Source organism: Callorhinus ursinus, unplaced genomic scaffold, assembly GCF_003265705.2.
Source record: "Callorhinus ursinus isolate GAN/ISIS: 27379988/994484 unplaced genomic scaffold, GSC_fseal_2.0 scaffold11, whole genome shotgun sequence".
NCBI lineage: Eukaryota > Metazoa > Chordata > Mammalia > Carnivora > Otariidae > Callorhinus > Callorhinus ursinus.
The window spans coordinates 49,549,378-49,565,650 of record NW_027397073.1 but is presented as its reverse complement, the minus strand read 5'-3'; the positions used below and the strand labels follow the sequence as shown (position 1 = coordinate 49,565,650).

The 16,273-nt window shown below is 34.1% G+C and overlaps 1 protein-coding gene across 4 annotated transcripts in view; it reads right to left on the bottom strand.

The window, feature by feature from the left end:
- Window positions 1-892: 892 nt before the first annotated feature.
- Window positions 893-16,273, bottom strand: part of ROCK1 (Rho associated coiled-coil containing protein kinase 1) — a 146,229-nt gene continuing 130,848 nt past the window's right edge. For 3 of the 4 annotated variants that reach the window (XM_025886886.2, XM_025886887.2, XM_025886889.2), the window contains 7 exons: window positions 15,015-15,174; window positions 8,570-8,640; window positions 8,274-8,362; window positions 5,017-5,095; window positions 4,596-4,857; window positions 3,686-3,893; window positions 893-2,445 (listed from right to left, as the gene is read on the bottom strand). In XM_025886886.2, coding sequence (XP_025742671.1) covers window positions 2,439-2,445; window positions 3,686-3,893; window positions 4,596-4,857; window positions 5,017-5,095; window positions 8,274-8,362; window positions 8,570-8,640; window positions 15,015-15,174 — 876 coding nt within the window. In that variant the 3' untranslated portion in view covers window positions 893-2,438. The remainder of the gene's footprint in view (window positions 2,446-3,685; window positions 3,894-4,595; window positions 4,858-5,016; window positions 5,096-8,273; window positions 8,363-8,569; window positions 8,641-15,014; window positions 15,175-16,273) is intronic. The other variant, XM_025886888.2, reaches the window with a different exon arrangement.

Here is a 16,273-nt window from a genome sequence, read left to right as displayed (position 1 = left end):
GTGAGAGCGCACAAGCAGGGGGAGTGGCAGGCAGGGGGAGAAGCAGGCCTCCTGCTGAGCAGGGAGCCCAATGTGGGGCTCGATCCCAGGGCCGAAGGCAGACCCTTAACCAACTGAGCCACCCAGGCACCCCTAAGTGGCTTTCTGAACTTAGAAGAGAAGCAGCTTTCTTCGCTGACCCAGTTCTACAATGTGGCATTTAGAGTCATTCCTCAAATCTCTTGTTAGTTTTCAAGAGTTTCATGCTCAGGTTAATTTTTTTGTTTTAAAGTCCTCTCCTTAAACTAATTAGAATGAACTCTGTTCTCTGCACTTCACCGGACCTTTTACAGAGCCAAACAAGTGTACACTAACAGTATAGCAAGCAGCATGAGCTTCACACTCCTGTCAGTTCTCCTCGGCCCCCAAGGAGATGCAGATGCAGAGTGGCCCAGGGCGGGTGCCGAGCACACAGTGGGTTTGCATTACAGCTGAGGAACCTGGAGTTTAGGGTATCTGAATCTTTTATAAGGAGCACAAGCAAATCTGCCAACTTTTGCTCTAGAGGGAGATATTATCTTTTATTATACTGGACAGTAAACAACCTGTCTTTCTCTTGAGGGAGACATGACTGTTGACTATACAAATCTCTTTGGTAAAGATAGTCCAGAACTAAGGCTGTCAGAGCCACTGCTCATAAGACACGAAAAATGCAAGAGACCCACGGAGAACTGTTTCCCAACAGACCTTCGTCAACTTTTGAACTGTAGCCACTAGTTTTAGGCCCAAACCAGATTTTCTTTTAAAAATTCACTTTAATCTAATCATGGAATTTAACAAACATTTGTGTACAGTCAGGAACTAAATTATAATATGGTTTCTATTCATTTCAGCCATGAGAAAACACCAGTCATTGTTAAAGGTATCCATCCATAAATTACTTTTATTTCTCATTAAATGAGCACAGAGTCATTAGCATATTAATAACAGATATGTTTATTATTACATATCCATCAGTGCGGCTTTCAATACCCCTTGAAACATGCATATCATCCTAGAGACGAATCAGTTTTCCAGTGCTTCTTATTCGATACACATTACTGCAAAGCCATTATAAATTACTGAGGAGGTATTTGGTTAAAAAAATAAACAATAAATCATACTGCCCATACGAATCAACTCTTGTTATTGGACAAGAGTTTAACAGTATTTATCTGGTAATTCCTATGTTAACTGGAAAACATCACAGATGTACTGCCGTAATTTTCTTTTATATTGATGTAACCTACATATTTTGCAGAATTTTATAAAGTCATTCATTATTGTAGCAGGTAGTTTAATGCAAAGATTGTACTCAATTTGTGAAAGTCCAACAAAACTCTAAATATTTTAAATTAAACCAATTATCAATGAAAAACCCACTGACACATATTTTTTGAAAATATGTTCTTTTGAAATTTCTATATTTAGTCATGGCAGTAAGATAATTCTTTCAAATTAAGGCACTAAAAGGGCAATGAAACTCCCATTGAAAGTGTTCTAAGAATAATTTACATTTCAAACAGTGCATACATTTCTTATATGTTTGTTAACTTAATGTCTTTATCACTTAAAACCACAAAGAAATACATTATACAATTACAGAAATGATGTACCCCACAAAATGCTTTTAAAACTTGGTTCTTTTGTACAATTAGTTCCTAACGTCTCTAGTAGTAAAATAACTCAGTATGGCTTGGCAAAAATGCATAGATTAAATGTAGATTTTTTTTTTTTTTGCCTTCTCCCATTCCCCAATCTATAAACGTGCTGAAACACATACAGTATTTTGTAAAGCATAATGTAAAATATTTATTCTCCATTAAGTCCGCCACGGGCAATCAAAAGTGAGGCTTTTAAATTCTACAGTGAGGGCACTGAAGTCAAGTGATGTCACTGCTTTCTTAAAATAGTTTTGTATAGTCTTGCAAGAGCACAAAGACTGAAGTCATTTAAAAGAATTTCAGTTGTCTCATTTTGAGATATTTTCTTTACTCCTTCCATGAGCTGATCTTCATAGTGATGGCCATTCCACTTGAAAGTGAAAATCCCTTCCTCTCACGCATATGAGGAAAACTGTGTTCTATCATGATTGACAGGTGTTTTCTTAGAAATTCAAAAAGGCAGCACCTTTTTAAAAAATATATCTACCTAAGCTTTCCCCCAATTGTACTTGCATTACATAGTAATAATTAATCTAATCTACCTGTAGGCAAACCCGCAATTAAAACCAAAAAACAAAAAAACAAAAAACCCTCAGTGTGCTTTTGTGCCAAAGCAAGGACAGAATAACAGCAATCTTAACCCCGAAGCCTGTGATATTTGTGTCAAAGGAACAGCCTGTCTGCTCTGTATGGTTAAAGAAGCCTGGTTTATCAGGTAGCATTCCACATGATTCCACAAGGTGTTAGGTCACATGGTTAACTGCTGGGGAGGGAAGGGGGGCAGAGAAAGAAAAAAATTGTAATTAAATAGTTTAAAAATACAAGAAACAAAATTGCAGGGAAAGGTAAATATACACTATTTTTATATGTTGATTAACAAATACACAAAATTCGGAAAACAGGAAAAGGAAAAATATACTTAGCATTATTTTCTTCTTACTTCTGTTTCAAACATATGGTGTTCTTTTTTGTTTTTTACAAAGCTATAATTCAATTTTAAATAATTTTGGATACAGCTTTATCCTATACAGGAGAGAGGTGATAACAGGATTTTACAGAAGTCAGTCAGGAGTGAGGGTGATAATACACTGGAGTAGTATGGCAGCTGAAGAATACGGAAGGTGTAATGCCTTTTAGTCATTTCAAGAATTAGACTTGGTTATTGATAATAGGGAGTAAAGAAACGGGATGAATTAAAAATGGTTTTAAGTCTGTGTGGAAGACTCGAGTGACATTAACAGAGAGGCAAATCAACGTGAGGTCTCAGCTTCTAGATTAAAACGTTCCTCTTAATAGAGGGATTAAACTCTAGGAAAGTTGGAATTTGGTCCAGGAGAAAAAACTTAGGCTTTAGAATTGGATAAAAAGAGGTTTCAACCTGACTATGCCACTAGCTTGATGTGTGATAGCATCCAAGTGGCTTAATTCCTCTGGGACTCATTTATTCACATATAAAATGAGAACTTAATGAGACATCTATCATAACCTTTCTTCAGGAATTATGTCCTGTAATTGTTTATTATAGAATATAAATATTTTTGTGAAAAAATTCTATCAAAACCAGTTAAAAAAAGAGGGGGATACTTAATTGGGAAGTTTATTTGCAACACCATCATCACTGATACCAAATAATTTTGATTAAAAAAAATCTATGCCAACATAGTTAATTTAAAGAAGAACAAAGTTTTATATGAATCTATTTACATTTAAAAAGGGTGGCAAACCACAAGTTAATTAAAACATTAAGGGCTAAGTATGTGCCATGTATACCAACCAATGACAGTAAAATCTGACATGGACCTGGAATGAAATACGACATTTATACATTTATAAATATTATTAACTTCAAACAGGAATCAAACTAATTTGTAAAGTCATATATTCTAAATACTTAGCTACAAATGATGCCTTCTATAGGGAAAAGAACAATTAGATTTTAGATTTTAATAGATATTAACCAATCACTTCCACACTGTCAAAGAGGTTAACACTGCAATCCTTACCTAGTTTTTCCAGATGTATTTTTGACCACTTTTCGGAAAGACTGATTTGCAGTAGATCTTGTAGAAAGCGTTCGAGGGGATGCACGAACAAAACCAGATGGTGGATTCTTAGGGATCTTCTTTACCAAATGTGTTACCCATCTTTTTTGTTCATCCTGAGAACACGCTAACAGCAGCATATCTCTTGCTGATGTTACATCATAACTTACTATGTTAAAAAAAAGACACAATTAAAGTCATACAATACCTAAAACGGCTCTATTGAAGCATAATTTCATAAGTTCCTAAAATTTTAAAAGATTTACTATGCTTAATTAAGCTTGGACAATATCTCTTTCTCCTTAATTAAGGCTGAACATTTAAAAAGAAAACATTAGTCACAAACTATTAAGAAAAATAAAGTAAAAACAGAAATACAAAAAAATGCAGAAGCGAAACAAATTAATGTATTCTTAGAACATAAGTTTCTTATCTTAAAACAGTTATTGCCTGTATTCTTTCCATCAGGTTACCTCTGCTAACCTAGAGGACATTTTGTCTCTGATCCATCATGTTGGTCTAGGCAGTGAAAACCAGACAAAAAGAAAACAAGCACAAACTAACAACTCATAGAAGAATAGTACAGTGGAACTCACCTACAGCCCTTCTCTCCAATTGAGGGTAATCTCTTAGAGGTACATTTTTTCTAAAGGGGTAATTCTCTTTAAACACATTATGTTCAAAGCTAAATCTGTAACTGTGAAATGTCAGCTACAACACTGTCGCACCACCATGTCCAAATATTACTTCGTACAATCTCTTTTCAAATTGGTATAGAAAATGCTACACTTGAAGAAGTTAAAGAAGTTATTTAAATGGGACTTCATTTTCTAATTTTTTATAAATTGTAGGAATAATTTTTATGCCTTACCTTTACATGGAGAAATTAAGTCCTCTTTCTTATCCAGGTGATCTCTGTGGCACTTCACGTGGCATCTTCGACATTCCAGGGCAGGAGGTGGCTTAAAAACATGCCAGAGAGGTTTGGCACATGCCTCACAGTTGGCAGGAAAGTGGTAGAGTGTAGGAATGAACTCATGGCCTTTGTGGTTTTGAAAATTAGTCTTTTCCGCTTGTTGTACTGGTTCCATCTCTACATCTTTTCTACATTCACCTTCATTTGCATATAGTATCTACATTCAGGAATGGTAAAAGGAAGATTTTAAAAAGTCTTAATTTGTACATAAAAGTTCCAAATGTATAAAAAGCACCGGTGTATTTGCATTTACTTCAAAAAATGCACTTAGTACTTAAGTAAAAGATCTTCTAAAATTAGAATTTATGGTTTTTACCTGGAATATTTTAGGAATTTCTTCAGTTTCAGCTCTGTAAACATCTCCTTGGGTTACAGGTCGAACGTGAAACAATTTACTAAAACGAAAATAAGTATGATATAAGCTATTATAAAAACATCTACAGTAAAAGACAAACAGACATTTCACTAAAGAAGACATACAGATAGCAAATAAGAACATGACAAGATGTTCAACATCATTAGTCATTAGAGAAATGCAAATTAAAATCACAGTATCACTATACACCTATAAAATTTAAAAACTAAAAATAATAATGCTGATGAAGATGCAGAGAACTACATCACTCACACAACTGTGGCAGAAATGTAAAAGCTGCAGAGCCACTATGAAAAACAGAATGGCAGTTTCTTACAAAACTAAACAAACATATGACCCAGCAACTGTACTCCTGGGCCTTTATTCCAGAGAAATGAAAATTTATATAAAAACTTGTACATGAATATTCACAGCAGCTTGATTTATAATAGCCAAATGCTGAAAACAACCCAAATGAATGGTTAAACTGTGGTACATTCATACCATGGGATACTACTGAACAATAAAGAGAAATAAACGACTTGGATGAATCTCAAGAGAATGATACCGAGTGAAAAGAGCCAATCTCAAATGTTACATACTATTTGATTCCATTCTAACATCCTTGAAATGACAAAATTACAGAGATGGAGAACAGAGAACAGGTAGCCAGGGATTAGAGAAGGATGGAGAAAGGGCACTTGTTATGGCTACAAAAGGGTAGCAAGACGGGTCCCTGTGATGGAACTGTTCTGTAACTGGTGGTGATCATGTGAATCCATACATGTGAGAAAGGCATGTAGACTGGAAAGAAGTACATGATTATATTTGTAGAAAAGTCCTGTGGAATCCACCAAAAAACCAATAAAACTAGTAAGTAAACAGCAAGATTAGAGGATTCAAGATCAATATATAAAACTGAATATTACTGGAACAACCAGATATCTAACATGGAAAAACACACATCTACACATTCAAACCTAACCTCAACTGCAACCCCTTACCAAACACAACAGTAAATTTTGAGATTAATCATAACTTAAATGTAAAGCCTAGAACAATAAAGCTCCTAAAAGAAAACACAGAATACCTTCACAACCTTTGGGAAGGCAAAATTTCTTAGACTACAAAAGGCTATAATTCTTTTAAAAAACTGATAAACTGGCTTCCACTAAAAGACACCATAAAGAAAATGAATAGGCACCTATAAATTTATATGATGTTCTAGAATAGGCAAAACTCAGTAATAAAATTCAGATGATCTTTTTTTTTCTTCCCCTTGAGAAGTATAAGTGGGCTTTCTAGGGTGATGAAAATATTATCTTGTCACGGGTAATAATGACATGGGTGTTTATAACTGTCAAAAGTCAGTGAACATAATACTTAAGATGTGTGCATTTTATTACATAAAAATTATGCCTCGGGGCGCCTGGGTTGCTCAGTCATTAAAACGTCTGCCTTCAGCTCAGGTCATGATCCCAGGGTCCTGGGATCGAGCCCTTCATCGGGCTCCCTGCTTGGCTTCTCCCTCTCCCACTCCCCCTGCTTGTGTTCCCTCTCTCGCTGTCTCTCTCTCTGTCAAATAAACAAATAAAATCTTAAAAAAAAAATTATGCCTCAATAAAAAGGTAAAACAACCAACTTTCATCAATCTGAAAGTACTGAACTTTTGAAAGTTGAAAGATGATGTCTTTAATATTAGTGCTTATGTATCACTCCACTTAAGTTGATCATTTAAATTTTCACAACTAATACTTCTTTAAAACATTAGAAAATCAAAACAGTATGGTACTGGCACAAAAATAGACACACAGATCAACAGAAGAGCATATAGAGCATACAGAGCTTTTATGATCAATTAATCTATGACAAAGGAGGCAAGAAAACAAAACAGGAAAATGTCTCTTCAACAAATGGTGCTGGGAAAACTGGACAGCTACATGCAAAAGATTGAAACTGGACCACTTTCTTTCACCATACACAAAAATAAACTCAAAATGAATGAAAGACCTAAATATGAGACCTGAAACCATAAAACTTGTAGAAGAAAACATAGGTAGTAATCTCTTTGACATAAGCCACAGAAACATTTCTCTAGATAGGTCTCCTTTAGCAAGAGAAAGTAAAGCAAAATTAAACTATTGGGACTATACTACAAAAAAAGCTTTTTACAAAGCAAAAAAAAAAAAAAAAACCATCAACAAAATAAAAAGACAACCTACTGAATGGGAGAAGATATTTGCAAATGATATATGCGATAAGGGGTTAATATAAAAAATATATAAAGAACTTATACAATTCAACATCAACCCCCCCAAAATAATCCAATTAAAAATGGGCAGAGGAGGGGCACATTAATTATACTTGAAAAAAAGATAAAAATTGGGAAATAAAATTTCAGTACTCTTTGGTAGTTGCTTAATTCTTTTTATATTCTAGCTATAACTGACTTCACAAATGTTTAATTCCAAAGGAATGGCAGTACTTCATTGTAAATTTATGTTTTTCATGAATAGCACCCAATACATTTCACTTTGGATTTATATTTTGTTGCATGTTTTACCTTTTCTACTACTAGTCTGTAAGCTCCTTAAAAATGGAACCGGCTCACTCATCTTTGTATGATCTATAGCACCCACGATGACACAGTCAGCAGTGCTTAAGAAATGGTTTTAGAATGAATACAAAGGAAAAGCCCTAAGCTTATTAAAGGCCTCTATTAAAAGCAAAAGATATATTTACATTTCCTTAACAATGACTGCATAATTATATACAGTACTTTTGGAGATGTTCTCAGAATCTAAAACCAATAAACACTTGAAATAAAAATTTTGTCTTTAGAATACATGAATCAGCTATGCAAAATTTTCCCTCTCACCTTTTGCTAAAAATTTAATATAAAGTTTTAAAGTTTGTTAAGAAAAGTAGGTAACATCTTTTAAATAACAAAATATAAACTAAATGTCTATGGGCGCCTGGTTGGCTCAGTCGGATAAGCATCTGCCTTCAGCTCAGGTCATGATCTTAGGGTCCTGGGATGGAGCCCCATGTGCTTAGCAGGGAGTCTGCTTTTTCCCTCTGCCCCTCCCCCTGCTGATGCACTCTCTCTCTCAAATAAATAAATAAAATCTTTAAAAAACACCCTAAATTTTAAGTCTAAAAATAATTATCATAAGGTAACATTTAACTGATTTAAAATTCAACCAAAGGCAACTTACTCTATGTCCAATACCATGGATGGATTGGATTGTTCCTTATCTTGTTCATCATTATAGAACAAAATTTTTTTGCTGCTTACCACAACATACTGAAATGAGAAGAAAAAGGGGAAGATATATACGAGCAACATTAACTTGGTTTAAAATGATAAGCACAATACTTGACATTTATGTCTAAAGTGTAATGTATTAATCTGAGATCAACGCTAATAATAGAGTAGTTAATATTAGTTCTATGCTTTAAAAGTAAAATATATAACAGAATATCAATTAGAAAAAAATGAGGCATATAATACCTGTTTCTTCCAGCCATATCGTTTGATATTTCCTCTATTTGGTATTGAAAGCCAACCTTCAATTCTTGACTCTAGGAGAAAAAGAATATATAGTCTTCAGTCTTAAGTTGTGACAAGAAGAAAAGCTATTACAAGTTGTCTGACAGCATGCAGCAACAGGCATTTGAACACAGCTAAATGAATAAGTGCTACAATTTGCTCTTCCATGCTTCAATCACACAAATCAACTTTAATGGCCATACAAATATTGCAGAAAAAATCCCAAGCCACTTTTCCCATAAAATTAACATTTAGTACTCAATTATAAAAGTATGAAGTAAAACAATACCCTTAAGAGCCAGGCAAGACTGGAATGGATTGCAGCTTAAATGGGATATGATACAGAAGACTTTAAATATCACTTAACATTCATAAAAATACTTAGCAAAAAAAAAAAAAAATGCAGCAAGTGGAACAAATCAGAGCGATGATTTACAAAAGAAAGAGCAAGCAAAAGTACAGAGAAGTGTCCTATTACTCACAGAAGATAAGAATAGAAGATAAATAAATAAGGAATGCAGGCAGAATCAACTAGATATAAAGAATAAGAGACAAGCATTTTATTTGTTTTCTCAGCACAATATTCTGATAAACTTTTTGGTAGAACACCCATAATAATTTCAATAAAACTGTCCAAATCTGGTTTGGGGTGGTACTTAATTCTAGAGTTAAGTCCAAATGCAATTCTTACCAAACTAAAGAGATGTAAATAAAGTCTTTTAAGTATGTTATACAAGACTTTGATAAACAGCAAAAGAACACAGAATTGAGTTGGTCAGCTGCTAATATTTTAACCAGTTTGTGCATATCAGAAATCCCTTGGCAAATTCAAACGAGGCATTTAAAAATAAATATCATTACTGTTTAAATATAATTCATGTTTATTAGAAATATCTGTAGGAAAAAGAGTATTCTGTTAGAAATGATTATTTTATATCAGGTTAGAAATAAGAGCATTTCATTGTTTTCTGTATCTATCTTATTTTATTTAAGGCACAAAAAATAGAAAAGTAGCCAGTTTTCAAGTATAATGCTCAAATCATGACCCTAATGGGAATGTATAATGCCTTTCTCCACATAACTTAAACTGCTGTAAAACATCTAAGTCTTAGAGTAATTATAACAATAGATAACATTCACTGAACATTTATGGTTTGAATGTGCTTTCCAAGTAACATCTCACATTTAATCTACTTATTATCCCATGAATATATGATATATTCCTATGAATACAGGATAGGATAGCTTCTACTATCATTCTCCATTTACAAATGAAGACACTAAGGCTTAGAAAGTAAACGGACTTGCTCAAGGGTATACTCTATCAGTAACTGTCAAAACTGTAGAGTTTACCCTGGCAGGCTAATTTCTGAGCTTGTGTTCCTAGAATACAATGCTACTCTGTCCTTTAACTAAAAAGTTTTGCAGTTAATTGAATCAGAAGTAATATTCTTTTTGTTCCAACTTCTTCCATGTACCAAATGTCTTTTGCTTTTGGTATTCCCCTTCATCTAAATTGTAGTTGTTAAGGTGGAGAAAATGAGAAACCTGAGCTCAAAACGATCCTTCTCTTCTCCCAATTTTTTTCTTGGTTGCTGTTATTTAGTTTAGCAATAATTATTTTGTCTCCTTAGGTAGTTCCTTGGTAAGTTCTGTAAGATCAGAGACCATATCATAACACCATTTTTATATACCCCAAGACATCTGACACAAAGAGTAGGTAGGTACTTGACAAATATTTGTTGATTATTTTGCAATTCTTTTTTTTTTCTGAATTAGCCAGTCGTCCTCTGTAAATAATGGTTATAATTTAAAAACCAAAGGGCAATTTCATAATAAATAACATGTAGAAGGTTGCTAATCACTCACAAATATTCTATCTTACAAAAGCAACAAGTTATTGCTAGGAAAATTTCCCTTCAGTGTGCCCCAAATTGCAGCTCTTACTCCTCCTAAGTCTATTTAATATAAGTAACTTCTCACAAAAAAGATGTGAAAGCTATTGAAATCTTGACATTTATATAAAATTGTGTATGCCAAAATACCCCCATCCCCCAGTTATTTCTCTATGAGAATGCCAAAATTATTTATGCTTTATGGCTCTAGGTTTGGATTAACCTGCCAGTGTTTTAATATATTTTCAATGGATTGTTGTAGGTTATGACTTTGTCATTTCAGTGTTCCTACAAAAATTTTGCATGCTAAAAGGCATTTTACGAATCCAAATAAGCCCAATTTTATATTTGCTCTCATTTAAATTAAATGAGGAAATTTGGAACTCGAAAAAAGGTGCTCAGGATATGTGAAGGTTGTCACCAATTTAAAACACTGGTGTTACAGGGGAGAATTTTAGTTTTTCCTGGTAAATTCCCTTCAGAGAAACAAATGAACTAACCTTAGGGATAAATTAAAAAATACATACTAGCTTCTCCTCTATTTCCTTTACTTACTCCTGCTGTCTTAGATATAAAAAAACATACTGTTTTTTTTAATATACATATAAACCTCCTTTAAAACCATTACACTTGTGACCTATGTGGCAATCTGAAAGTACAATGTTTTAAATTCTTTCTCCTACATCACAAACACAGGAATCAGCTTCTCCTGATAAATAAATGTTGAGGACTTCTAACTCTAGATTATCATCAATAATATGCTACGAAAGTACAAAGTACAAAGCAACTTGGCTCCAGGTTTTATGTGTTCGTAGAGCAATTTTAACTTACCAAAAAAATTTAGATATGTTATTATTGCAATATCAACACTTGATTCCTTTACCCAAATAAGAGACAAAGAGGCTAACTATATATAAATCAATATCCAATATAGCCAGTTTAAACATTAAAGCTAACTGCGAAGGCTACCAAAGTTTACTTGGATAAACACATACTGCTTAAGAAACAGAACTAAGGAACCATCCTAAAATATTTTAATTATATTCAGAAGTGATATAAAAAATGAAATTAATCACTGCTCAAGAATTCAGATGCATTATCTCCAAACCACTGATTAGATTTGGGCAAGTCAGAAGCTCTCATATACTCAAAAGCTTGGAAACACACTAAGAAATCCACTATTTACAGGTTTAAATTACATAGACTGAGATAAAGCTAGATGGAAAGAGAATGATGCAGATAATCCGTAAGAGATAATGAATATTAATAGTGTTGATATCAAGTGTTTTTCCTAGTGCTTCATCTACTTTTACATTCTTTTTTTTTTTAAATTATGTTATGTTAGTCACCATATAGTACATCATTAGTTTTTGATGTACTGTTCCATGATTCATTGTTTGTGTATAACACCCTGTGCTTTTATATTCTTTTCAGATTATTAGGTCAATGGTTCCAAAAGAAGTAAAGAGAAAGAACAAAGGAGGAGAGGCAGCTATCATGTTAGTCTTTTTGTCATCGAGGCAACAGGCTAATCTTAACCCAAGTGTAACCTTTATATGTACAGTGTGCTAAGATACAACCTGCTACAGAACCAGAAGGAGGATGAAGACATAAAAGAATTAGGAGAATAAAAGTGATTTTAAGAACTTCAAAGGATTGTGCAACAGATAATTTTTAGTTTTTTAGAATTGGGAAACTTAAAAGATTTCATCTAATTAAGGACAAGATGCCCATTAAGAAGGTTATAGAGGCTTAGTTCTAGATATACATGATAATTAAATGAGAATCTTTATATTGAATGATGAAATCTATAACTAAGTCATTACAGAGAAAGAGAGAGAGCACAAGCAGGGGGAGCAGCAGGCTGAGGGAGAGGGAGAAGCAGGCTCTCTGCTGAGCAGAGGGCTCAACACGGGGCTAGATCCCAGGACTCTGGGATCATGACCTGAGCCAAAGGCAGATGCTTAACCGACTGAGCCACCCAGGTGCCCTGATCCACCCAACTTCTTGAGGAAGAAAAAAAAAAAAATCTCAGAACGTCTGGGTGGCTTAGCTGGTTAAGCATCCAACTCTTGGTTTCAGCTCAGGTCATGATCTTAGGGTCCTGGGACTGAGCCCCACCTCAGTCTCCCTCTCTCTCTGCCCTTCCCCCTGCTCTCCACCTGCATGTGCACTCATGCTCTCTCTAAAATAAATAAATTAAATCTTAAAAAAAAACCCCATCTCACTGGGCTAAAATTATGATCCATATTTCAAAAGGCCTTTAACTGTTGAATAAATGTATTCCATTCAAAGTTCTCCCTTTTCAGCCTGCATTTTAATTAATTTTCTAAACTAAAATTAATTAGTCATTATCTTCAAAAATTTTAGATACTTGAATCATACGTAACTCAAATTAAGAGCAATTATCAGAATTCTTTAACAGTTCTTCCTAGATACGACTGCAAAACCTTAACTTTATCTGCCAATGCCCATTTTTAAGTATCTAGTAAATGGTAGATTTAGTACAGATTTTCAATTTACTAGCAAAACATGTGATGCAAAAATGGGTTAAAAAAAAACACTCATTAAAGATTATCCAGTACTTTCTACATACAGTATGAAAGTCAGCACTATAGAGATCTTTGTATGTAAAGTTTTAAGACTAAGAGCACAGTAATAAGAGAAAGGGATACCTGACTGGTCTCCTTTTATAGCAATGAAGAATGGCCACCAGTATTATTTTAGAGTAAGAATTCCTTTACTAAATAACTCAAGAAATAGCTTGGGGTTAAATGTTCATAGCAGCAATGTCCACAATAGCCAAACTGTGGAAAGAGCCGAGATGCCCTTCAACAGACGAATGGATAAAGAAGATGTGGTCCATATATACAATGGAATATTACTCAGCCATCAGAAAGGATGAATACCCACCATTTGCATCGACATGGATGGGACTGGAGGAGATGATGCTAAGTGAAATAAGTCAAGCAGAGAAAGTCCATTCTCATATGGTTTCACTTATTTGTGGAACATAAGGAATAGCATGGAGGACATTAGGAGAAGGAAGGGAAAAATGAAGGGGGGGAATCGGAGGGAGAGATGAACCATGAGAGACTATGGACTCAGAGAAACAAACTGAGGGTTTTAGGGGGGATGGGGGATGGAATAGCACGATGATGGGTATTAAGCAGGGCACGTATTGCATGGAGCACTGGGTGTTATATGCAAACAATGAATCATGGAACACTACACCAAAAACTAATGATGTACTGTATGGTGACTAACATAATAAAATAAAAAAAGAAAGAAAGAAATAGCTTGGGGTTAACAAAGGGGGGCTCTAAGCTACAATTTCAGTTCAACAATTTAAAGAATGTAGCCAAACACCCCTAGAAGTCATAATCTGATGATGAAATCTAACTTTTGAAAGATTTTCAAACAACAACTGAAGCAAGAGGTTCTTGTTAAATCCAAAGTGATCCACTGATGAAGGACATGCACCTACAAGATTCTCAAGAGGCAGGAGGTTTCAGAGAACCAATAATGGGAAAACAGAAGGAACTCCTTGACCATTGTCATAAGAAATTTCACTTCCCGCTTTTCTCAGATACCTAATTTGGGGCTAGCAAAGACACAAAAAGAAGGAGGGCAGGGATTATATGGTATACAAGTAAGAGTTAAATCTAACACATTATTCAGGAAATACACAAATAAAAATCGATTTTCAAGTTTATGACCATGTGAACAAAACTTCCAAAACCTTGAACGAAGGATATGTAGTATGTCAAATGTGTATGTGTGCATAAGTATTTATAACCTATTCATTCCCAAACTGAACTTATAATATGTATACTGCTTACCTCTGTTAAAAAGATATAAATGTACTATAACTTACACTACAATAAACCCAAGAATGGGTATTTATTTTTTAATTTATTCTCTACTGTAAAAAAAAGACATAGAAAAAAAGTCTGAAATCCTACATACTCACTTTTGCCTTTAATCAACTCTGCCCCCTTATTACATCTCTCAATCCTATTTATCTATGTCTCTAAATTTGAAACTTCAAGTCTGACCAAAGTTTATCACTACTACATTAGAAAGGTCTCTATATAGGCTGCTGTGGTTCTGATTATTAAGCATAGTTCTTAGTTTTTGCACAAAAATACATAAAAACAAAAACATAAACATTAAAGAGCGGCTACTCATGAAAACATGTAACTTTCTTTAAATAGTGAAAGGTGTAAGCAGCAGCTTCGACTTTCACCATGGAATTAGGCGTTATAGATTCATAAAGTTCTTCAGATTTCTATTCAGGTACAGCCTCTCAGATTTATTTTAATAGCCTAAGATTTCTTTTGACTGCTTTTATTCTATAAAATGCAAACATAATCAGACTTTGGCTATCGGAAACAAATTTCTTAAGGATCCATGGAAAAAAATGACAAAGGGTAGAAAGCTAAATGAAAGAAACATACATTAATTTCCATGACATTTAAGCAAACCCGAATGAATAGAAATATTCTTACCTGGAAGGTTACCATCAGTTTCATCAGCACTAGGAAAACTAGCAACACTTGTAGAATCCGAAAGGTCCAAAAGTTTAGCACGCAATTGCTCAATATCACTCTCTTTGCTAGCCAATTGCATCTGAAGTTCATTCCTATGTGTACATTCTTCTACCAATTGCTATTTTTGAAAAATACCAAGATAATACAAAAAAATCAATATCAAATTTCTAATATTAAGAAACTGAGAATGGAACTATAAATGATAAAGAATCTAAAGTTGCTCTTACTAAAAAATTACTGTAAACTTCATGAGTGCTCACAACTACAGATTTTGATACAACTGGAAAAATGCAAGTTCTCTTCCTCAGTAATACATTGCTTGGGTAAACTCCTTGTCTCCCTGCTTTAAACAACTATTTTGTTTTTATTTTTTAAATACAAAGCAGCTGGGGCACCAGGGTAGCTCAGGTGGTTAAGCATCCAACTCTTGATTTCAGCTCAGGTCATGATCTCAGGGTCATAAGTTCAAGCCTGCATCAGGCTCTGTGCTGGGCATGGAGCCTGCTTAAGATTCTCTCTCTCTCCCTCTTCCTCTGCTGGGCCTGCCTCCCTCTCTCAAAATAAATAAATAAATATAAAGCATCAAAAAACAGACACCAAACACCTATTAAAACAATAGGACATGCTTTTATGGCTCCAAATGAAATAGTTTAAAAGGTACAGAAAGCTTCTCAGGATGGTAAAAGCACAAATGATAGTGCTTGTATCCAAGTCAGTCTAGGTCCAGAGACTATGTTCTCAATTTTGTGTTATTAACAAGCCAGGAAATATAAAAAAATTAAGTTTGATATTTTGATTTCTGAAAAGTGAGTCCTGGTTAGAGAAAACAAAAAATCTACAATACTTCAAATCCTCTATCTCAACTATAGTTAATATTATCCTAGTCATATCTCTATTTCAGTCTAAAGCCAAAGAGGCAAACCCTTGGTTGTTTCTCAAAGCAGCATCTAATCAAGTAAATGTTAATGGGTAAATATTACTCAAATCATCACGGTTAACAGGTAACAGAGTATCTTTCTAGTTTTTCAAGATCACGGTTCATATTAGAGTAATAATGATCAAACTGTGGAGACTACAAACCTGAATATGCATTTTTATACTAAAAAAACTAGATAAGATCAATAGATAATAGGTATAAATAGCAATGTCAAATTAAGAAAATAATCCTACACACACACACACACACACACACACACACACACACACACACACACACA